The 25,054-nt window shown below is 37.1% G+C and overlaps 2 protein-coding genes across 2 annotated transcripts; both read left to right on the top strand.

Moving 5' to 3' along the window:
* Positions 1-709: 709 nt before the first annotated feature.
* Positions 710-1,602, top strand: LOC145067626 (uncharacterized). The gene is made up of 3 exons (XM_079014723.1): positions 710-724; positions 1,012-1,206; positions 1,255-1,602. Exons 1-3 carry the CDS (start codon positions 710-712, stop codon positions 1,600-1,602), a joined length of 558 nt encoding a protein of 185 aa, XP_078870849.1.
* Positions 1,603-21,511: 19,909 nt separating this feature from the next.
* LOC145068722 (WUSCHEL-related homeobox 11-like) lies at positions 21,512-24,623 on the top strand. Its single transcript, XM_079015724.1, has 3 exons — positions 21,512-22,241; positions 22,631-22,818; positions 24,387-24,623. Exons 1-3 carry the CDS (start codon positions 21,614-21,616, stop codon positions 24,402-24,404), a joined length of 834 nt encoding a protein of 277 aa, XP_078871850.1. The 5' UTR covers positions 21,512-21,613; the 3' UTR covers positions 24,405-24,623.
* The last annotated feature ends 431 nt before the right edge of the window (positions 24,624-25,054 follow it).

Raw genomic sequence — 25,054 nt, 5'->3', positions numbered from 1 at the left:
TTTGATCTTCTTCCAATTTGATATCTAGGTTGAAATATCGAAAACCACAGCTTCTAAGAACCCTTCTGGCCTCCAAAAATCATCCTAAATTTCGCCCATTAGTTAGGGTTCGAATGAGAAGCGTTTCTCTCTCTCTCTCTCTCTCTCTCTCTCTCTATATATATATATATATATATATATATATATATATATATATATATATATATATATATATATATATATTCTGAAAACAGGGGCTACTCGGCGATTCCAGTGACCAACTCGGCGAGTCCATCACTTAAAACCCGTGCACGGCAACTCAAAGCCAAGAATCGCGAAACTTCTGACCAACTCGTCGAGTTGATGGCCTACTCGTCGAGTCCATTTGGAATCAACATTTTCCCAAAACACGAAAGTCGTCCAAAATTGTGTCTAGTTTTTAGAACATTTTGAACACTGACGAGGGATCAAGCTGTCCAGCAACATCCTTCTTTCTTCAAAATCTAAGATCCAAGCTTCCAATCGCTAGTTCCGCTTCCTTTTCCATCCGAACATGTAATTGTTGCTGAAAAAAGAAATTATAAACTAATTAAGCACCTTTTTTTCATTAAATGAGATAAAATCAACATAAAGTATTAATATAATGCATGAATTTTATAACTAAATATGCCCATATCAGTGAATTCAAAAACTAAGGAGAATGGTTCACACTTTGCAAATACATCAAAAGATGTCAAAGGCAAAAGTAAGATGGCTTCGGAGTCTAAAGCTCATTTCAAAGAATCTGAAACTAGGTCTAAGAGAGATGAAAAATAATTCGTTAAACGAAAAATTCAAAAACAGAAAAAGTCTTCTAAAGATGCGAATCTTAAAGAAAAAAGAATAATTGTTTTACAAATTACTAGGAAAGATAGCACAACATTAATAAAACGAACGTATTTGCTTGATCCATCTATTTCTTTTCCCACTTCGATGAAAACCTCACGAGGGCCCAAACAACTTTGGGTTCCTAAGTCTGCTTAAATTTTGCAGGTGATTTGTGACGAGCAGTTTGACTCAGAATGGTATATCGACGGTGGCTGCTCACGCCACATGACAGGTAGAAAGGAGGAATTACGAGAGTATAGGGCACTGAAAGATGGAGGAAAAGAAAAGTTTGGAAACAATTCTCTTAGCACAATCAGAGGCTATGGAATGATTACAAATGGCGAAATCTCAATTCGCAAGGTGACATATGTAGAAGGACGTCAACACAATTTAATCAGTGTTTCGTAGCTAGTGGTTGGAATAGGACTAAAGGTTTTGTTTGATGATGAAGGATGTGAAATTATTGAGAAGAAAATGAAGAACGTTCTCATAAGGTCAAAACAAAAAGGAGAGATGTTCCCTCTTGATCTAAAACCTATAATAGGGAATCCAACAGTATGTATGCTTGCAAAAGCTTCATCAGACGAAAGTTGGTTGTGGCATCGTAGACTTTCGCACCTCAACATCAAAGATATCAACAAGCTAGTTCTTGGTGATCATGTGCAAGGACTATCCCTCTTAAAGTATGACAAAGAACATCTCTGTGCAGCTTGTGAAATGGGAAAGCAAAGAAGAAAAGTTATCCTACAATCATGAATATGAAAGTCATAGAACCACTTGAACTTCTGCATACAGATATTTGTGGTCCTTCTTTAATTGAAAGTGTTGGTGGAATAAACATATTCTCGTAATTGTAAATGATTTTTCTAGATTCACTTGGGTTTTCATTATTAAACAGAAGTCTGAAACCACTTCCAAGCTCAAAGATTTTATAAAGCATATAAAGCTTCAATTGTGAAAGCTGGTTCGCAACGTTCGCAGCGATAATGGGTTGGAATTCAAGAACCAAGCGTTCGAAGATTTTCTAACTACAAAAAGAGTATCACACAATTTCTCTGCTCCTTATACTCCATAACAGAATGGGGTTGTTGAAAGATGAAAATAGTCTTTATGTGAGGCTGCGAGAACCATGGTCTCGTTTGTGAATCTACCGCTCTACTTCTGGGCTGATGTGATTGGAACAACATGCTTTCTACAAAATCACTTAATTCTTAACAAGCAATTCGCAGTTACTCCTTATGAAATCCTGAATAAACGCAAACTAAACATTAGGTTTTTCCATGTTTTTGGTTCTCGTTGCTTTATTTTCAACTCTAAGGAGGAACGGAACAGATTTGATGTGAAGGCTGACGAAGGTATTTTCTTGGGATATTTGCTGACCTCCAAGGCATATAGGGTTCTTAATAAAAAGTCTAATAAGATCGAAGAAACCTATTATGTCACATTTGATGACAACTATTTAAAGAGGAAATAGCAGACTGCGAATCAGTCAAATGAGATCTTTCCACAAGCGAATCATGCAACCATACCATAGGCTAATCTCTACGAAGAATTTATTCTTTTATTTGATGAACCAGCTAAAGCTATATCATCAGAATCCAAACCAGCAGACGATAAAGAGGACCAATTGAAGAAAATAATCGATGATGCTGCGTAAGATCTAAAAATCAAACCTTAAAGTCTGAAAGAATCTCAACCGGCTAGCACACCTCTCCAGGGGGAGAATCCTGATTTGACTCCCAACACAGGCTTTCAGGGGGAGCAACCCATTCTACAACATATGAACACTCCATTGTAGGGGGAGGGTTTTACCTCATCTATTGATCCACCAACAGCGACTCACGAACCTCCATTTGAAGGAGATAATTCCTTTCTTGAAGATGAGGATCTATCATCATTAGAGGGGGAGAATAGAGATGCGAATGATGATTCAGATGTACAATTAGAGTTTGAGGAGGTAAACGCATAATTGGATCCTTCTTATGATACAAATTACCCTCCATTAACCAAATGGACCAGAGATCATCCGAAAACCCAAGTCATTGGAGAGTCTTCTATAGGAGTGCTCATGAGATCCCAGCAAAAAGCGAAACAAACTGCATTATTCTTTAAAGTGGAATTTTGTATGTTTAATTTTTTTTTCCAAGGTTGAACCCAGAACTATTAATGTTGCTCTTGATCATTCTGATTGGTTGCAAGCGATGCAAGATGAAATCAATGAGTTTGAAAGAAAAAAGGTTTAGAGGTTGACTCCCACTCCACCAAATGCATCAGTCGTTGGTTTAAAATGGGTGTTTCGCAACATGCTGAACAAAGAGGGGAACGTGATCAGAAACAAGGTGAGACTCATTATCAAGGGATACTGTCAGGAAGAAGTTATTGACTACGAAGAAACCTTCGCACCAATTGCAAGGTTCGAATCTGTTCGCATCTTCTTGGCATATACAACACACAAGAACTTAGAAGTATTTCAGATGGATGTCAAATGTTCATTCTGGAACGGCGTGTTGGATAAGGTGTCTAAGTCCATAACTTATTTGGTATATACTTGACCCGACCCGGCATGGTCCATTTGGGTTGCACTTCATTCGAACTATTTATGGATAATTTTTTGAGAATTGTATACTTACGATTTATTAATATATTATAAGTTATAATATATTAATAATAAGTCATGCTATTTAATTAGTTTTAATCTTTAATTAATTAGGAATTAATTTAGTGATTAAAAGGAAGACTAATTAAATCATGGGCTATTGTATTTATATAGTGTGGGCTAACACTCATTTGTTAATGGGCTAAGCTTGTATGGAAGTCCATGGATGATCTATGGAGCCTTTAACCCATGGATCCTTGGAAGAGGAAAAGACATGGGTTATTAGGGTTTCACCCTAACCATGCACACTATATAAAGAAGCTTATGTTGCATGAAATGACACCCTAGTGTGTGTGTGTGTAAGATGTGGCCGATTTCTAAAGAGTGTGTATACTCTCTCATAAAGTTTTCCAAGTTTGTAGTGATTTGTGATTTCCATTTGAGGCATTCACATTATTGGTGCTTGGCTCTCAAACTCCAAGGAATCAACACTCAGCAAAAGGTATGTATTTCATCTAGTACTTTTATATTTAAAAGTTCCCCATGCCATGCTAGATAGGTTATAAACCTTGGAAAACAAATTTTGAATGTATTAGACAAACATAGATCCAAGATTTATTAGGGTTGCATGTACACTTAGGAAGTGTTAGAATGCTCAAAACCCAACAGTGGTATCAGAGCCTAGGCTTGTTTGTTTGATGCTTAATGCAAAACTGCATGAAAATCGACAAAACTGCTCATTGACGACTGGACTCGCCGAGTTCATGGGGAGGACTCGCCGAGTCCATGAACAAATTCATCCTACTCGCCGAGTAGGATCATGCACTCGATGAGTAGGATCGTGTTGGGCACTTTTTCGACTTTTGCTGCTGGAAATGGACTAGAAACATTACCCTAAACTGTTTTGATGTTTTAAAACTTATTTTAGTTGGTGTAATGGTAGTTCTAATCCATTTACAATGGCTTATACCAAAATTTCATGCTTTATATGTGTTCATATATTTCTTGAAACTTTGATGATCATGTTCATGTTCTTATGAATTTAGAAGATCATAGGAATTATTTGCTGAATTGTTTAGGATTAATTCTTGATCATTTATGTGTTTTGATGGAATCCATAATTTGTCCTCAAGTTATGGAAATCCAAAGGTCACTTCTTTTAAACACACATTAAAAACACATAAGTTACATAAAAATGAAGAGTCTTCATTTTTATGAACCTTTAATTCATAAGTTATGAAATGAAGAGTTTTGAAGAGTTTCAAAACTTGCCCTCAAGTTTTGGAATTTGAAAAGTTTCACACTTTAATAAACTTTAATTCCAACCCTTAGAGTTTTAATAGTTAAAATTCAACACTTATACTATTTATAACATTAATGGTTAACATTATATATATGTATAAGAATAAGTCGTTTTACCATTAGTATGCCTCATTCACGAAGCCGGTCTATAAGGGGGGTATAAGGTTGTTGCGTATGAAATGGAAACTTAATGAATGTCCACTCTTACCCACCGCTTACTTGATCGGTGGAGGGTCGTTAGCCGAACGGGTAGGATAATGACTTTAAATTCTCATTAAAATTATAATGATTATTATAAAGTAACTAAACCTTTTAATTCCCAATCTTAGTTACTTTAGGAAAAATGTGAAATTGGTGCTAGCCCATAGAATTCACACTTTGTACCTTACCAAGTCGTTGATGGAGCGTGTGTGGTTAACCGGCACACTAACTTGGACTAGTAAGGATCACGAAGGGTGACTTAATGTTTGTCATAGATCAATGGAGCGTGTGTGGTTTACCGGTACATTGATTAGGTGATAATATTAAGAGTACCAAGTGAATTAGTATGGTTATTCACACCTTGTTTTGTGATCCTCGGCATCCCAGTCACAAAACTTGAAGGGCCCAATCGAGATTGAAACATGCCATTGAAAGTTTTAATGAATCTCAAAAGAATCTAGGAATTTCAAACCCAATTAAAACAAAATATTTCATTTCGTTTTTCGTGGTGGAAATTTGTGAATCGTTATTCACCTACCTTTCAAATATGTTATTACTTAGATTACGACATACCTCTTCTAAGTATAATATATTGTGATTGGGTCCTAGCCTTAATATTACATTTGGGTGTCTTATTAAGGACTCTATATATCTAATCTAAACTTGTTTTCTTTTTTTCAGATGTCTTCCAACAACAATGCTTCGGGCTCTAACCCAACTGGCTCTTTCTCTCTCATGAACATTTGTGGGAGAGTCATCTTTGATGGTTCCAACTTCATGGACTGGATTAGGAACATCAGGATGATGACTCGTTATGAGGACAAGGAATATGTTTTCGATAAGGAGTTAAAAGAGCTTGATGAGTCCACTGCTACTCCTGAGGAGATCGTTGAATTTAGGACACATGAGAGGGATGCTACTAAGGTAGCATGTATCATGATGGCCACAATGACAGCCGAGCTCCAAAAGTCCTACGAGGACTTCTACCCTTTTGAGATGCACCAAGATCTGATGGAAAGGTACCATCAGAGTGCTCGTCAGGAGCGGTATGAAATAATCTCCTCCATGATAACAACCCGAATGAAGGACAGTGAATCTGTCGCAGGCCACATGCAAAAGATGCAGAGGTATGTGGACCGTTTTCTCAAGTTGAATGTGAACTTTCCTGAGGAGTTGAAACTTGACATCATTTTGCACTCCTTACCTTCTTGTTATGACCATTTTCGTATGACATATCATATAAACAAGGAGGAAGTCACTTTGAGCAAACTTCAAGGACTCTTGAAGACCGCCGAAAGTGGTCTTAAGGGTAAATCGGTTGTTACCTCTACTACTCCTACTCCAACTTCTACCCCTGTTTTGGCTATCGGGCAAGGCAAAGAGAAAAAGAGGAAGTCCCCTTCGAAGGGTACCAAGGGAAAGTATCTTGAAGGCTCCTCATCAAGGACCAAGAGTGGTCCTGTCACTCCTTCTGCCATTCCCAAGGATGCTGATTGCTACTATTGTCAGGACAAGGGGCACTGGAAGCGAAACTGCCCAAAGTACTAGCAAGATCTTAAGGATGGGAAAGTGAAACCCACCCATGTAGGTATTTACTCAATATTGTCTAATAACTCACCATATTCTAATTCTTGGGTGCTTGATACAGGATGTCGTATTCACATATGTTCAAATTTTCAAGGCCTAAGAAGAAGTGAGGATGTGGAGCACGGAAAGATAAACTTGATCATGGGGAATAGGAAGGCTTCAACTGTTTCCAAGATTGGAGTTTATACTTTGTTGCTGAATAATGGGTTAAAATTAGATTTAAATAAATGTGTATACTCGTCTGAAATGGCAAGAAATATTATTTCTTTTCATGCATTGTATAAACAAGGTTTTACCTTTTCATTTGATAATGAATGTGGTGGTATTGATGTCTTCTTTAATAATGTATTTTATTTTAAAGCATTACCTTGTGATGGCGTGTATGAAACTGTGTTGGTTGTAGACAACCAAGGAAATAATGTGTTGTATATTGATTCTTCTACTAGCCTAGATAAAGCATCATTGTGGCATTTTCATCTTGGACATGTAAACAAGAAACGCATAGGCCAACTCCAAAAGGATGGAGTCTTGGAATCATTCGACCTTAAATCGGATGATAGTTGTGAATCTTGTCTACTTGGAAAGATGACAAAATCACCCTTCACTGGTACTTGTGACGGGGGGAAGGGTTTGTTGGAACTAATACATACTGATGTATGTGGACCATTCAAAACCGCCACAAGGGATGTAAATCGGTATTATGTGACTTTTATTGATGATTTTATTAGATATGGTTATGTCTACTTAATCAAACAAAATTCAAAAACCTTTGAAAGGTTTAAAGAATTTAAGCAGGAAGTAGAAAATCAATTGGGCAGGAACATTAAGATACTTCGATCCGATCGAGGTGGTGAGTATCTTAGTACCGAGTTCCTTGACTATCTTAAGGAGTGTGGGATTGTCTCACAATTGACACCTCCCAGGACACCACAACTGAATGGTGTAGCTGAGAGGCGTAATCGAACCTTGTTGGACATGGTTCGCTTTATGATGAGTCGAGCTTCGCTACCAATCTCTTTTTGGGGGTATGCTTTAGAGACTGCTGCCCATATCCTTAATCTAGTCCCTACAAAGAAGGTTACCAAAACACCTCATGATGTGGACTGGGAAGGCTCCCAAGCTAGACTACATCAAGATTTGGGGTTGCGAGGCTTTTGTGAGGTGCGAGACTCATGATAAGCTCAAACCCCGAAGCGTAAGGTGTATTTTCATCGGCTACCCACAGAAATCCTTTGGTTATCTCTTCTACAGAGCCAGTGAGAATGTGGTCTTCGTAGCAAGAAGAGCGTTCTTTCGTGAGAAAGAATTTATAAGTCGAGGAGACAGTGGGAGGAAAATTGACCTTAAAGAAATTCAAGAATCAATTAGTGAAGGAACCTCAGACACTAGCAATCAACCTGAGGAGGAAACTCCTGTTGAGCCAGCTAACGAGTCTGTACCTCCGAGGCTTTCCACACGGGTTAGGAACACACCTGAATTTTATTATGGTTTTCATATTACTACGGAAGGTGATACATTTATCAATGACAATACACTGGTAAATTTGGATCAACTTAGCAGTTTTAAGGAAGCCATGGCAGGCCTAGTGTCTGCCAAATGGAAGGAGGCTATGGACAGCGAGATACAGTCCATGTATGACAATCAAGTGTGGAACTTGGTTGGCAATGTACCAGGCCTTAAAACAGTTGGGTGCAAATGGATCTTCAAGAAGAAGACTGACATGGAAGGTAAAGTGCACACTTATAAAGCTCGACTGGTTGCGAAGTTTTTTACTCAGACTCAGGGTATTAATTATGATGAAACCTTCTCACCGGTAACTAAGATCAAGTCTATCAGGGTTATGCTAGCCATTGCTGTATTTCATGATTATGAAATATGGAAAATGGATGTCAAAATCGCTTTTCTTAATGGAAAGTTGGCTGAGGATATGTACATGAATCAGCCAGAGGGTTTTCCCAGTGTAGAATATCCTAATAGAGTGTGCAAGCTTGAGAAATCCATTTATGGATTGAAACAAGCATCTCGTAGCTGGAATCTTTGTTTCGATTAGAAGGTCAAAGAGTTTGGCTTCTCGAGAAGTGAAGATGAGTCTTGCGTGTATGTCAGAGCTAGTGGGAGTATAGTTAGCTTCTTGGTACTATATGTGGATGACATACTACTTATAGGAAATGACATCCCAACCTTGCAAGAGGTTAAGTCCTGGCTTGGGAAGTGCTTTGCTATGAAGGACCTAGGGGAAGCTGCCTATATCCTAGGGATAAGGATATTAAGAGAAAGGAGTAAAAGACTAATTGGAATTAGTCAGAGTACCTATTTGAATAAGGTGTTGCAAAGGTTCAACATACAGAATTCCAAGAAAGGGGATTTACCAATCCAAAGCAATGCCAAGCTGAGTAAGACTCAGAGTCCGAATACAGAGGCTAAGATAGCTGAGATGAGTCAATTACCGTATGCTTCTGCTATCGACTCGATCATGTATGCTATGACTTGTACTCGTCCTGATGTGGCCTTCGCCTTGAGCATGGTCAGTAGATATCAGGGGAACCCTGGCAAGGCTCATTGGACCGCGGTAAAGAACATTATCAAGTACTTGCGGAGGACTAAGGATTGGATCCTTACCCTTGGTGGGAGTGATGACTTGAAAGTATTAGGGTACAGTGATGCTAGTTTTTAGACTGATAGGGGTAACTTCCGCTCTCAGTCAATCTGGATCTTTATCCTAAATGGAGGAGCAATTTCTTGTAAGAGTTCCAAGCAGGAGACGGTGGCTGATTCGACTTGTGAATCAGAGTATATAGCAGCGAGTGAAGTAGCGAAGGAGGAAATATGGCTGAAGAACTTCATCGGAGACCTTGGATTTGTACCAGCTATTAAGGAGCCTATGGAGATTTTCTGTGACAGCAATAGTGCGGTTGCTTTAGCCAAAGAACCGAGAGATCCTGGCAGATCTCGACATATTGACAGAAAATATCACTTCATAAGACACAAGATAGAAGAAGGACTCCTCGTGGCAAAGAGGGTATCATCGGATGAGAATCCAGCAGATCCCCTCACGAAGGGACTGACTCGGGTTAAGCATCTCCAGCATGCTCGGAGCATAGGGCTGAAGGATGATATTAGTTTTAGTAGTTAGATAAACTTGAAATTTGTAAAGTGTAATTGACATTAGATGATGAATAAAAGGTGTTTTATTTATGAGTAAAGTGTTGATGTCTCTTGTCGATCGTTTACTATATTTCTTTTGCATGTTTTGACTTCCAGAATAATTAAATTATTCGAACCTCCACAATCGGTCATACGTCGGAAGTAGGTATGAATCAAGATTGTCATGAATTGGGTTTGTAGATGGCTAAAAGTGTTTAGACATAGCAATGGTTGCTACAACGTTCATGAGTGATCATAAGTTATGAGTATTGGAATAAACCCACGCTCACTTGTATCACTTCATGGAATTTATCTTGAGTAATCGTGAGACGATAATATCATATAAGTCTTCAAACCTATAGATATGGGTTGTTGCCTATGAGTTGGCTGTCATTGATTGCACGTAAACGCATCAGTAACTTGATGTTATAAAATGTACCTTTGTGTACAATTCAACAAGTAGTGGAACAAGCATATGAGTCGAAGTTTATCTGTTCCTTCTAGAAATAGAAGCGATATCTGGGCCCCTCGATGATTTTGTGTTGACCCATGTACCGGGCCCGGTCAGAACTAAGTTGATGTGTTCAATTGAGTTCTTTGTCATACAAATCGTAAATCAGGAAACAACTGCCAGACAATAAGCAAGACATATTTCCATGTGTTTTTCTGGCTAATATCATGAGAACAAAGGATTATATGATCACTTATCTAAAATAGTGCTTCATAGTTGAACAGAGTTTTCGAGAGCTACGATTGCCGGTTGCTTCCTGAAGTAATATAGGCAAATACAGTTATTAGACTTATCCAAGTGGGAGTCTGTTGGATAAGGTGTCTAAGTCCATAATTTATTTGGTATATACTTGACCCGACCCGGCATGGTCCATTTGGGTTGCACTTCATCCGAACTATTTATGGATAATTTTATGAGAATTGTATACTTACGATTTATTAATATATTATAAGTTATGATATATTAATATTAAGTCATGCTATTTAATTAGTTTTAATCTTAAATTAATTATGAATTAATTTAGTGATTAAAAGGAAGACTAATTAAATCATGGGCTATTGTATTTATATAGTGTGGGCTAACACTCATTTGTTAATGGGCTAAGCTTGTATGGAAGTCCATGGATGATCCATGGAGCTTTTAACCCATGGATCCTTGGAAGAGGAAAAGACATGGGTTTTTAGGGTCTCACCCTAACCATGCACACTATATAAAGAAGCTTATGTTGCATGAAATGACACCCTAGTGTGTGTGTAAGGTGTGGCCGATTTCTAAAGAGTGTGTATACTCTCTCATAAAGTTTTCCAAGTTTGTGGTGATTTGTGATTTCCATTTGAGGCATTCACATTGTTGGTGCTTGGCTCTCAAACTCCAAGGAATCAACACTCATCAAAAGGTATGTATTTCATCTAGTACTTTTATATTTAAAAGTTCCCCATGCTATGCTAGATAGGTTATAAACCTTAGAAAAGAAATTTTGCATGTATTAGACAAATATAGATCCAAGGTTTATTAGGGTTGCATGTACACTTAGGAAGTGTTAGAATGCTCAAAACCCAACACGGAGAACATGAAGAGACAGTATATGTGGAACAACCACCTGGGTTCGTAAATGAGAAGTATCCCAATCACTGTTACATTCTAGACAAGGTCGTCTATGGCCTGAAGCAAGCTTAAAGAACCTGGTACGAAAATCTTACTAGATTCTTAAAATTTTCTAAATTTAAACAAGGTTCATTTAACCCAACCTTCTTTTGTAAGAAAGAGGGTGACCACTTGATGATTGTCCAAACTTATGTTGATAAAATCATATTCGGATCTATTAATCCCAGCCTAACAGCTGAATTCCGAAAGTTGATGGAAACTAAATTTGAGATGAGCTCCATACGTCCAATTAACTTTTTTCTTGGACTAAACATTAGACAGAGCCAGGAAGATATCTTTATTAACCAGGATGCTTAAACAAAGAATCTACTTGCAAAGTTTGGGATGGTGGGAGATTCAAAAGCAAAGGTTCCAATGGCATTCAGAATGAAACTTACTCCTTCTTTGGATAAACCGGCTGCAGACATGACTCTCTATTGACAACTGAAAGGTTCTTTAATGTATCTAACTATGAGTCCACCAGATATTATGTTTTCCGTTTGTTATTATGCCAGGTTCCAAGCAAATCCTCGTGAACCTCACATGGTTGCTGTCAAGAACATATTTCGGTACCTAAAACGATCATCATCACTTGGGATATGGTATCCATCAAAGTCTGGTTTCTTTGTACAAGCCTTTTCGGATGCAGATCTAGGACGATGTGGTTTAGACAAGAAAAGTACAATGAGAGGATGTAAATTCTTAGATGGCAAGCTTGTAAGTTAACATTCGAAAAAGAAAACTTGCGTATCCCTCTCAATTGCTGAAGCAGAGTACATAGCTGCAACCTCATGCACTTCACACGTCATATGGATTCAAAGTCAATTTCGTGACTATGGCCTGAACATGAAACAAATCCCATTATATTGTGACTCTAAAAGTGCTATTCTCATTTCTCACAACCCAGTCCAACACTCAAAGACGAAACGTATAGCACTGAGGTATCATTTCATCAAGGATCATGTGGAAGAAGGCAATGTGGAAGTACACTTCGTAAGATCTGCTGATCAGTTAACTGACATATTCATAAAATCCTTACCTGATACAACCTTCAATAGAATTCTTCAAGGCCTAGGAATGATGGAAGTTGAATCTGTACAAAAACCACTTTCGCATCAATAAGTTCACACTGCAAACCGATGCGAACACTCGCAGTAGTTCGTAGTCAACTGTTCATTCGCAATCTACTTTAACTTTGCATACCGGTACGAACGCTTGGAGTAGTTCGTAGTATACTATTCATTTGCAGTCCACTTTAACATTGTGAACCGGTGCGAACGCTCGCAGTAGTTCGCAGTCCACTGTTCATTCGTGGTTCAGTTTTTCCAATATCCTTTTGTACTTTATGTATAATGTTTCTTATCTTTGTTTCGTTTTTCAATCTTTTCTATTTTTAATTCTTTTTTAGAAAACTTAATTAATTCAAAAATAATTTTTTTATTTCTGTTTTTATTTTTGTTAGAAAATTCCTAAAATACGAAAATATTTTATTTTTTTTATTTTCTGAAATCCAAAAATATTGTTCTTCTTTTGTTAACTAACCATTTGTGCAGGGTTCAAGGCTAAATTTTTAACACGAATGATGGGGCAGGTATAAATCTCTTTATCTATGAACTAGCTAAGTGTCCCTAGAAGCATGTTGTTGCATGTTGTCTAAAGCCTCGACGACCTTATGTTGAAGCCCTAATGAATCAATAACACCAATAGTTTCTTCCCAATTAGGCTATGATTTCACATAATTCATGAGCTACCTTACTCTTCTCATAATGAGTCAAGAATAATCTGCTTGGTCACTTTTGCAGAGCAGAGGTACTTTCATTTCCTTACACCACCTTACACTATTCTCCATCACATTCACTTCCATAAAAGTAACTCTTGAGACACTCAGCAATTGCCACTAAGGTTTATGGTTGCACAACATTTGTGTTAATGATCTTAGTTTCGTTCTACCATGAATTGATTGAAACCCAAAATTCAACACACTTAAATGTTTTGACGATGAACAATTAAACGTTCAAGTTTTTCATCAATGAATTAACGAATGACACATTCGTGGTCTACAAGAAATCTCTTTTTTCTTTTGTGAGATATTTATGAAGTGTTCTTGTCCGAAGACATTTTATCCCAAAAGATCCAGTTTTTATTTTTTTTGAGATTTCTAAAACTATCTTTGTAATTTAAATATTTCCCAACCTACTCGTTCAACTGACTACATTGGTCACACGAGTACTTCATCTGAACGTTCGTACTTATATCAAGTTTCGGAGTTTGGTTGAAGATAAATCCACCCATTTTTCCTAAAGAAAAGATGCCTTTCAATGTTTCTTAATAAATAATTGATTGTATTTCAATGGGAAACCACATAGACACTTCTTAGTCTCTCTTGACTTCGACAAAGAGATCTATGCCCGGGATCCAAAGTTCCGTGTCTTATTAGACATCACTAGAATCCTTTAGAACTCATTGCTTTATTTCTGTATCTTTGGCACACTCTTGCACGAAGATCCTAGTGATTTTCAAATGTCTGGTTCGTGGTTCTTACATTCAGTTTCAGGTTCGCAGTTCAACCTATGTTCTCTTAAAACGAAGTTCGCATTTGTATGAGATAGATAGAATCACACTCAACGGTGAAAGGGAAAAAGCTGACACAATAAGTTCCTGAGGATAAGAATTCAAAAGGGCGCATGAAATTTGAACAGTCGGTTCCTTTTCGTCATATGAAGCACGCCTCTGACATGACAGCTATCAATCACGATTTTATAGGCAATGCTTCAGTTCCCAAGGCTATCTTTCTCCAGATTTCTCTCACCAAACAAATGGTATAAAATATTTTTGGCGATTCATGTCATATTACCATTCACATAATACTATAAAAGATTTTTGGCGATTAAAGCTTTCTACTGTTCATCTTCTTCCTCAAGAATTCAACAATGGCAGGCTCGTCTAAAACTCATTCAGTTCAAGAACACACAGCGCAATATCAACTTCTCACCATCAAGCTGCATCAAAACCTGATCATCGATCTTGATCCTTGCAAGTATGAAAGCCACCTGCTTATGATCATCGAGTGTCTGAAGTATTCTCCATTAATCGCATCCTTCACCAAGACAGAAAGTGTTCCGATGTCAATGCTATCAAAAGCTTACTCCTCTGCGTGTTACATCAAAGAAGAACAGAGGATTACATTTGAGGCCCTCAATCACAAAACCTCTATCTCCAAGTCACGATTCTGCTCCATTCTAAATCTTCCTTTATCAGACGATATGATTAACCCAGAATCTATGTCCAACGATGCTCTTTTGGAGATGTTTTACCAAATGGGTTATAAAGAAACCCTAACCGCCATCTCCAAGTTCCGAAAACGAAACCTGCCACCACAATGGAATGGCCTCTTCACTATTCTTTTCAAGGCCTTTTCTGAAAGGGTTACTGGATCTGATTGCGTCAGCAAGATGTTCATGGAAATCATCTTTGGAATTTACACAGGACTCAACATTGACTATGGTGTTGTCCTATGGGACCAAGTGACTCAAAGCACTCTATCAACCACTCGTCACATGGAAATTTCTTGTGCACCCTTCTGGTCTATCATTGTTCACAGGGACATCACTATGTTGAAGATACCAATTATGCAAGATGCCTTGATGTCTAACATTTCAACCCTTCACACCACTGGAATCATTGTTGCAGATACTTCTAAATTCACATTTGTTGGCTCAATCCCTGAAGCAATGCTTCGTGATGTGCCTCCTGTCAGCAAAGTTATTGAAGGCTATCATACTATTCCTACATTCGGGGTTCGTCCTTTAACTCCTGAGATGCAGTTGATAATTGCTGACGCATATAAACCAAAGACAGGGGGTAACAAAGGGTGCAAGATGGTACAAAAGAAAAAGGGTGATAACGAAGGTCCATCTGAGCCTGCGAACAATCCCAAAAAGCGAAAAGAGAAAGTTTCTCCATCTGCAGTTGCTCCTAAAAAGCGAAATTTAAAGAGGGTTGCTCACAAGACCAACTCCCCTACTCCATCTGCAAGCGAACATTCAGACTCGGACACTCAGTCAGACATTCGTAATGAGGAAGAACAGCATGTTCATAATGAGGATGATCAGCCTGTTTGTAATGAGGAGGAACCACCTGTTCGTAACGAGGAGGAACCACCTATTCGCAACGAAGAAGAAGAACATGTTCGCACTGAAGTCGTCACATCCAAGCCTAAGGTAACTCCTACTTATGACGATTTTTTTCAATCTCTTCCTCCTTCACCCAAAACTACAACCTCTTCTACACCAATAACTGTTGCACCATGTCCCCCACAAGTTTCTTTTCAACCTCAAAGCACCATTCCTTTATCTACTCCTTTATTCACTAATTCTACCGTCCCACCAACAAAGACTGTAGAACCTTCTGTTTCAGTCAATGCATCTGATGTTCGGGCTAATACTTCAGGTTTTACATCGTCTCATATCTCACTACCCATTTCCCCATCTAGCCAATACGATCCTGATATGATCTATGGGGATGATGAAGATGACTTAGCAAGGTTCACTTTTAGTCCATTCACTATTAGGACTGAGAGTGATGATGAAGCTCCTATAACAAAGGGGAAACTTAAAGCCATCCATGAGAAGCTTGATTCTTTGATTTAGGCTTCAAATCTATCAACCCCTGATGACAATTCTCAAGCTTTTGTCAAGTCTATTCTTGAAACCCTCACCAAAGAACACTCATCCAATCTTGAAAGAATGAATCAGGTTGTTGAGGAATCAACCTCTGTTTGTAACAAAATGACCGAAAAAGTCGATAAACTAATTTATGATGCTCAAGTGTTCATGGAGAAATTTCAAAACTCCTTTGAGTCCACCAGTGCTAGAGCCAATGAAGTAATTTTTGGCTTATGCTCTTCTCTCAAAACTAAAAGGGCAAAATTCCCGGAGGTTCGTACTGGTCTTCAAAATAACCATGACAAGTTCTAATCTTCCATTACCTCTTAACTCTCATTTTTTTTTGGAAACGGAAAGAAAAATCATGGATGCCCTTGCCCTCAAGACAGAAAAAGTGAAAATCGTAATCGTTAAGCTTGACAACGCTGAAAAGCAGGTTAATGATTTGTTGTCTGAAAAAGATGCTATGAAGAGCTATATTTCAGAAGTTAATAGCATGCTTTCTGATATCATTGAGACCCATGACTCAATGATCACTGTTACGGTGAAGAAGCATCTTGCTGAGAAGTTCAGACATGTTTTCGCAAAGTTAAATCAACTGGAAGGTGTTCCGGAATCTGGCTCTATTCTGAAACAAGGGGAGAAGATGTGTTTAAGTTTAAAAACAAAAATCCTATACCAAATCCCAAACCCAAACCTTCAGTTAAATACACTATAAAGAGCAAATCTGAGCCTAAAGGCAAAGAAAAACTCTTTAGTGAAGAACCCACTTTCGATAATAGCGAAGATGAAGAGCTTGATGAAAATGAGCTAAAAAGTAGAAAGGCTCGAGAGGCTGAAATGGACGAACATCAACGAATCATCAGGGAGGCTGAAGCGAAAGAAAAAGTGGAATGCGAAGCTAAGGTTACTTTGGAAAGGCGAAAGCTTTTATTTCCAAAGTGGACTCTGAAGCGAATTCAGAACGACGTTGTTGATATGCCAAGTCAGTATTTGTTAGAAACGGTTGTGTCGTTTGAACTTCAAAATACTCAAGAATTTCTAGTAACTACCAAAGCCTTCAAGTTTCGCTCTTTTATCAAGGTTGCGAATGTCCCCTCTACTGACAATGGAGCTGATCAAATTCTCTTCGCATTCTATCTTAAGCACATGAGGCCCCAGGATGAGACATGGAGTGCAAACAAGATAATGGAAGTGAAGGTCACTGGACCAATTGAGACTTCCAGTTTTCCAAATGCCAAATTCAATGTTGTCAAAGGTTCTACAAGTCAAGTTCATGAATTCACTCTCTCAGACTTGTCGTGTATCAACCCATAAGACTGGATCATGTTGTACAACCTATTGATGCAAGAAGAGCAGAAGTACGAGCATGTTATCAGTCATCTCAAGCTTATGATTATTTCATACATTTAAGAATTACGAACTATGGATGTAGAGATAGTTGTAGTTCTACGAAAGAAGCCTTCTGCAATTCCTAAAGAAGCTCCTGAGGGTTTTGAGAAGTTAAAGATAGGAAAGATTTACAAAGAAAGTTGGTATGTGGTGTTTCAAGCAAGGCATAGAAACGATGCTGACTTTCGCAAAGCATGTTTCTTCCTCCCAGACAAACACTTATACACTACCTCCTGTCTTGAATTCATCTTGGATCTTGTCAACAAGTTCAAGGGCAACAATGTGTGTAATAAGAAGTGCTTCTCGGACATTATTCGTAGGTATGTCCAGGTTCGCAAGGCATTATTGAGCATAATTCCTAAGGTATTTGAGGTGCAAAAGCGAATTCATAATTGATGACCACTCGCCTCATTGACACAAAAGGGGGAGATTGTTGGGATTATTGTCTTGCGTCATTGGGCCATTTGTTTAGTTTGTTTTGTAAACGGGTCTGGCCTATTTATACCAGGGTTAGAGTATTTAATATGCATGCATACATCGTGTTTTTGGTAACTTTGAATATTATTTTGTAACCCTAATCACGCCTCTACAGTAGCAATTCTTCGTCGAGTTCTTCTGAGGCGTGACTTTTGAATCATTCAGCATATTTTGAGTCATTGTCTTGTTCCTGCTTTAATCTGTTTGAATCTAATCGATCATTCAAGGATATTTAATCCTAACAATGTCTACTACATGCATCTGTATCCAAACATATAGAGGATACATACTAGAGTATACAATATAGTGAGATGACCTCACCTTGATAGATTCTCACAGGATTAACAGTTAACCGGACAATTTAGCTGATGACCAACACTTCAACGAGGATTAACCTATATTACAATAGTTTATTAGTTATTATGGTAATATTGGTAAAGTAGGCTAGACCTATCACTAATCCTAATGAATACCGATAGTTCTATCAAATACGGATCAACTAGGCAGGACAGTTAGGAGGCAGGACCATTTCGACGTATAGCCTTTCTGAAATCCAACAACCAAGCCAACATGACCACTCTAGTCACCTCTCCCGTAAGTAGATCAATCAGTATAAAGACTTGGAACTACTGATAAATCCTAATAATAGGTTACTAGTAACGATTTATAACTCTAATTTTAAATTAAACTGAGGCAGAGTGAGTGTAGCTCACTTACAAAGTACTATTGATGAGAACTAGGATCTAAGCAGGAAGAATACTGACTCGGGATCTCCTACTCGAAGACTACTACTCATTTGAGTAATCAGGGGTGTCGCGGGACTTCATTGTAGGCCATAAACGAAGGAAAAATGGGTTAAAACAGGCTAGAACTCGAGAGAGATGGATTTGAGGGTGTGGAGAACAAATGAAGAGCTGAAACCTATTTATAGGGGATTTTCTTCGGATGCATTTATTCAAGGCCATGTGCACGCCATGCACATGGGTGAGGTGGCTCCTCTAATTTTTCGACATGTGTCCGGAAAGGGGTGGGTAGCATGGCTAGCTTCGGGCGCAAGCTATGCGCGACATACGTGTGCACGTGACGTTCTTCATATTTTGAAATTTGCATAACTTCGTCATACGGACTTCATTTTTTGACATTCTTTATATCTACGGAAAGCTCTCGATGAGACCTACAACTTTCTTTTAGACTACGTTGGTTATTTTTGAGATAATTTTTTTCACATAGGATAAAACGGTTAAAGCCCATATAAAATGCATAACTTTCTTATACGGAGTCCGTTTTCAACTATCTTTATATCAATGAATTCCTATTAATGAGATATTCAATTCTTGTTTAAATTGTGTCGGCGAAAAATCAACCAATCTGAAATTCGATTTTTGAGTTGCATACTGCTATGCTGAGTATTATAAAAAGCATAACTTCCTCTATTTAAGTCAGATTTAGACGTTCTCCATATGCATGCTCTGGGTTTAACGACTACGACGATTTTCTTTTAGATAACTTAGTCTAAAAGGTACTTTACCAAAATTTTATTTTTTACAATACACTGAGTTGTGTCGGTTTAATAGTGAAACTTCGAAGAAGTATAACTCCTGCTTACGAAGTCCGATTTACACGTTCTATATCTCGATCGAAATCGCATCGATATTTCCTACGTGTCTGTGATAATTACATTGGCTCAAGAGTATTATATTTTAATTTTGTATTTTATTACAATCTATGGCTATGGTAAAGTAGGGTGTTAAAGAAAGCCTAGATCAAGAGTTCTCAGGCTATCCTACATGACTACAGACAGCCCCTAGGGCACTCCACTAGACGATAACCAGCCTACTGGTACCATAACCAGCATACCACTATTGTTACAACCTAACATAGGATATATATATATATATATATATATATATATATATAAATATATATATATATATATATATATATATATATATATATATATATATATATATATATATATATATATATATATATAAACCTAGCGGATCACTACAAGACACAGCCCCTAAGGAATGTGTAACCATATGTACCCAGAGGTGAGATAGACACTCAGACGGATAATCTTACTCTAGAGTTATAGCTAAACAAGGAATAGGCAAGAAAGCCTAGATTAAGAGTCCTCAGTCTATCCTATATAACTACATATAGTCCTTACCAAATCCCTCTACTAAATGCTAACCAAAACTAGTGGGTCGGCATTAGTGCCTTCTACCCACAAGTATAGTGAGTAAAACTCACCCGAAATGAAGAACCCCGAAACACTATGACGCGCTTTCCTTTTTGTATTGCTGGCTCCCGCGAGCCCTTTAACACCAATTCATGGAAGAATCTTAATCAACAACCCAAATCCTTCAAGTTTGACCAAAAGTCAAACAGGTCAACAAAAGTCAACGGTTAACGGCCCCTCACGACATGACAACATATTGGTCACGCCGTGAGCCACTAAAAGACAAAATAGTTGCAACCTTCGATTCTCACAATGTGACAAGCATAGTCTCACATCGTGTGAACTGTCCGAATGACATTTTTATGAATAAAACTCCTTAATCCATTAAGCTACTAATCCACCTCCACCAGACAGCTTCCGAACACCCCAAGAACCATAAAACTCGATGCTTTAAGGTCTTACATGTCTAATGCAAGAATTGAGATCAAATTAAGGCATTTATGAAGCAAAGGAGGTCAAAACTTAAACATGAGCTCAAACATCACCGAAACTTTAGATCCACCACATATAATCACCAAGGGAATCGAAGGACCCATAAAGTTGTTAACTTTATGGAGTCCCAACACTCTAACTCATCTAACTGTGGATAATCAACATAAGATCCTAGATCTAGCAACCAAGAATCATAAATCTTGAATCTTGGTTACTCACAATGGTCTAGAGATGTTGCAAGAATATGCAAATGAAGCTTCCATGCTGAATCTATGCTCTAAATGTGATCTCTTATTCTTTAAGCCACCAAAAGTTCAAGAATCACAAAGAGAGGCTAGGGTTAGGGTTTTTCTATGTTTGAGGACGATGGGGGCTGTTAAGGAGCCCTAAAATGAAGTTTATGGGGTTTAAATACGAAGGAAACCCTAAAAGATCATGGGCTTGGGCTTCAGCATACAAACTCCTCTCTTAGTAAGGAGTTCTCTATGTCCTACCTTGGGGATTTAAATTTCTTACTTAGTGCTTTGGTCACAAGGCACAAGTATAAAATGTTTTTATGTCAACAAAAATGTAACAAAAATATGTCGGTGAGATCCTCGAGCGTACCACCGTGCTTCAATGCATGCAGGACATGTCACACACCGGCAAATACTTCCTTATCATTGACAACTAGTGACCCACGTTTGGTTTCTTTGATTGCACAATAAAGTATAATCAACATCATAGCTTGTTGTTCTAAAAGACTTATCAAGTTCCATCATGAGTTGTAGTCTTTTTACACTTGGTTGTGTATGCACTAAATTGTACTTCAAAAATATAACCATTTATGTATTAAATAAATCGAATAGTAATGACGTAATGTCATGCCTACCAAGTTAAGTATGTCTTTGAAACGTGGCACTCTCTCTTGGCTTTTTAAATACTATAAACAAATACCCATTTGCTTACAAATTCATGTGTTACCTCTCTACTTCTGTACGTTCATGTGCTCTCAAATATTTTATATGCTTTTGTTCCTTCCCAACACAGTTTGATCTTGAAGTATTCTACCGCTGCTTTCTTGTCTCAAAGTCATGGAAGATCAAGCTCAAACTCAAGTTCCAACCCCAAGTAGTCCAAGAAGCCAATGTCTTGAAAGAAATGAACCAGTTAGGTCAAGATGGACACCTAAGCCTGAACAAATCCTTATACTCGAGTCAATTTTCAACAGCGGAATGGTTAATCCTCCCAAGGAAGAAACAGTCAAGATAAGGAAGCTGCTTGAGAAATTCGGTTCTGTTGGCGACGCCAATGTTTTCTACTGGTTTCAGAACCGTCGTTCCAGATCTCGCAGGCGACAACGTCAGATTCAGGCTAGCCTTGTAAGCAGCGGCTCGCTAGAACAGCACCAACAGCAACAATTACCAATGCTTACGAGATGTGTGAGTAGCGGTGGCGGCACTGGTGGTGGTGCGATTGAGTATCAAGATACTGCTTACACCACTCCCACTCCTGGGTTTCATATCCAACAACCTAGTTTCTTCTCACTCGCCGTTTCTTCTTCGTCGTCTTCTTCTCCTTCTTCTTCTTCCTCATCACGGCTGGGTGGTTCCGACGAGATTTATTCCCTTTCTGGCCAATCCGCTAGTTTCCATGAGCAGAACACTTCCATGCCTTCAAGTTTCCAGCATTTAGATACTTCTAAAGTTCATTATGACTTTGGTAGGGTTGCTTCAAATAGATGTATATTTCTTTTTCTTTACATACATAGATATATATAGGTCTTATAATCCAGGTAATCATATTTACAAACCGATCGAACTCAATATTCTTTTAATTGTGTTAAAACAAAGACAAGTGCAATTTTACAATCTGAAATTAAAATAACTTTGATAATTAATTAAACTAGATTTTCATATGTTATATTTAATTAATTCTCATCTTTAAATTACTTTTCTTGGAGTAGAATTGAATTTGTAATATAATTACCTATATAAAAATCCATTGACCATATATATGTTTTAATTGTATTTTCATATATGTTTTCCCAACACTAGCCAATATATATATAACACACTTAATTATTACTGAAATTTATTTGATTTGTATAGGTTTAGGAGTGATGATCACTGTATTCATCAATGGAGTTCCAACGGAGGTGGAAAGTGGGCCTGTTAACATGAAAGCTATGTTCGGTGAAGATAATCTGATGCTTGTTCACTCGTCTGGTGTAGCGTTGCCTCTGGATGAGTTTGGGGTTTTGGTGCCTGGGTTGCAGCATGGTGAAAGCTACTTCTTGGTAAGCAAACTTTGTTGATTAAGATCGATATGATCGAGTGTATGTAGTCAAATGTTCTTTTGCTCATACTCTTTCATGCATTATATATACAGCTGTTTAATAGATGCTATTTTCTTAAATCTCTTTTTTAGATGTTCATATGATTAATATCTTCAAGTCCTAAAAGCTCATTTAATCCAATGTGAACGAATTGAAGTGGGTGATTTTGTGAAATGTATTATGACAAAAAAAGAAGAAGCTTTTAGAGTGAACATAACAAATTTGTTGTGGGCGGAGACATCCATTTATATATAATATATTTGTTGAAGTTTTTGTTGCAAATGGCACATTAATCCACGAAGAAGGTGCAATCTTTAGGTTTTGTTTAATCAAACGTAAAAAATAGGAAAGGCACATTTCAAACAAGTTGAATCCGCACGGTTTACCTGAGAAAAGTTTCTATAAATAGCAAGCTAAATAACTTGCCTAGGATTCCTTCTTATGGAAAGTTGATTACTTTTCAATGTTAAAATAATATCATCTAATTAGTGCTAAAGATGTACATACCCCTTCAAATAGCTATTTTCTTTTCTTTTCTTGTCTCATTCTTTTAACATTTTTTTAGTTTCATTAATTATAGAATATAATATATCCACTACTTTGATGAAATCAATGATATCACAAAATGGTTGACCCCTACAAATTATGGTTGTAAAATTTTGATCAAAGGTTGTGATTGAGTTATATGGTTTTCTCACGAACTTGAAACTAGTTTGGGGTTGAAAATTATTTATGGTATATTACCATGCATGTATCATAAATCAAATTTAATCCTCGTAAAATAATTGAATTAATTAAAGTTCTTAGGTTAGGGAGAGAAAAGGAATATTACACATTACATTTTTATAAGCAGATGTTGGATCATTAATCCACGTAAATTACTCCAATTTTGCCTTGTCATAGCGACTATTAATCCATAGAAAGCTCATTTTCTATGAGAGAGTAAAATTAAGAACGCAAGCATAACTTTTCATCATTGATTTGACAATTGTAATTTATAAGGAACTAATATGTACCGATCTTGTCGCCCGACTACTTTTGATATGTATATCTTACACGAAAAAATAAAACATAATATAAGTTTATTTTATGTGTCTTCTAAAAAAATATTAGTAGGATTATAAACATTACTTGATATTAGATTTAATTTCACAAAAAATATTAGAATTCTATAGAGTATTGGTGTCACATAAAATTTTCATTTCCTTTTTCTTGTGATTTATAAGTTATATGTCGTATTTATTGATTATGGTTTGTAGATTTTTTTTATCCAGTTTTATCTTATACAATTATGCTTTACTTATTTGATGATTCAATAAATCTTTTAAGTTAAGTATTATATTTTTAATGGCAGAAAATATACTATATATTTTATGTTTTATGCTTTGGGACTAACATGGGACATGAGTATGTATATATTACATTGAGATTCTGCAGAGGTTCACCCATACCATGAATAAGTGCATAAAAATACAATAATGGGATAAGGTTTTTTGATATAACTAATGAATCCATTTGATGCTTTACAGGTCTCAAGGTCCATTTAGATAGAAATTTGAGCTTCACCCGACCACCTTTCAACAAGGATTTTCTGGTTTCTGCAATAATTTAGTGATCTTTCATACAAATCCACCCTTCTACTTTAATGTCATGATTTTGTTTTGTTTAGCATTACTTTCATTTCTACTTCCTTTCAAATAATTTAAAATTTTGTATAAATATAACATAGTAAATGTTGTTTTAAACGTGCAACACTTCATTTTGTATCCTTTAATTGTTTTTTATAACTTCTGACTTCAATAAAAATCTCTAGTAAGGAACTAGAGAGGAAAAACAGAAACAACATGATTACATAATTCTAACAGCATTGGTCAGGTTTTTAACCCATTTTAGACCAACAGACATTTAAGTTTATAAGAGATTTGAGTTCTTTATCCTATATCTCCTCTAATTGTTGACCGCCATCTTTAATATGTTCATCTTTTAGATTCATCGACGCATTCAGACTATCTTTAATACTAAGTGTACCGTAATTATGATGACCATGTTAAATGCGATACCTAGACACATGCTCTATTCCTGAAAACCATTAAGTATGCAAACATTCCAATCAAATCTATTTATTGTTGGATTATTTTAATAACAGAAACATAAAACACATAAACATTACTTTGAATCAAGATTTATCTTGAATCTG

Source organism: Lactuca serriola, chromosome 8 (assembly GCF_051521515.1).
Source record: "Lactuca serriola cultivar US96UC23 chromosome 8, Lser_US96UC23_V15, whole genome shotgun sequence".
NCBI lineage: Eukaryota > Viridiplantae > Streptophyta > Magnoliopsida > Asterales > Asteraceae > Lactuca > Lactuca serriola.
Note: the sequence above shows the minus strand (reverse complement) of the source record. Positions and strands in the feature narration are given on the sequence as shown.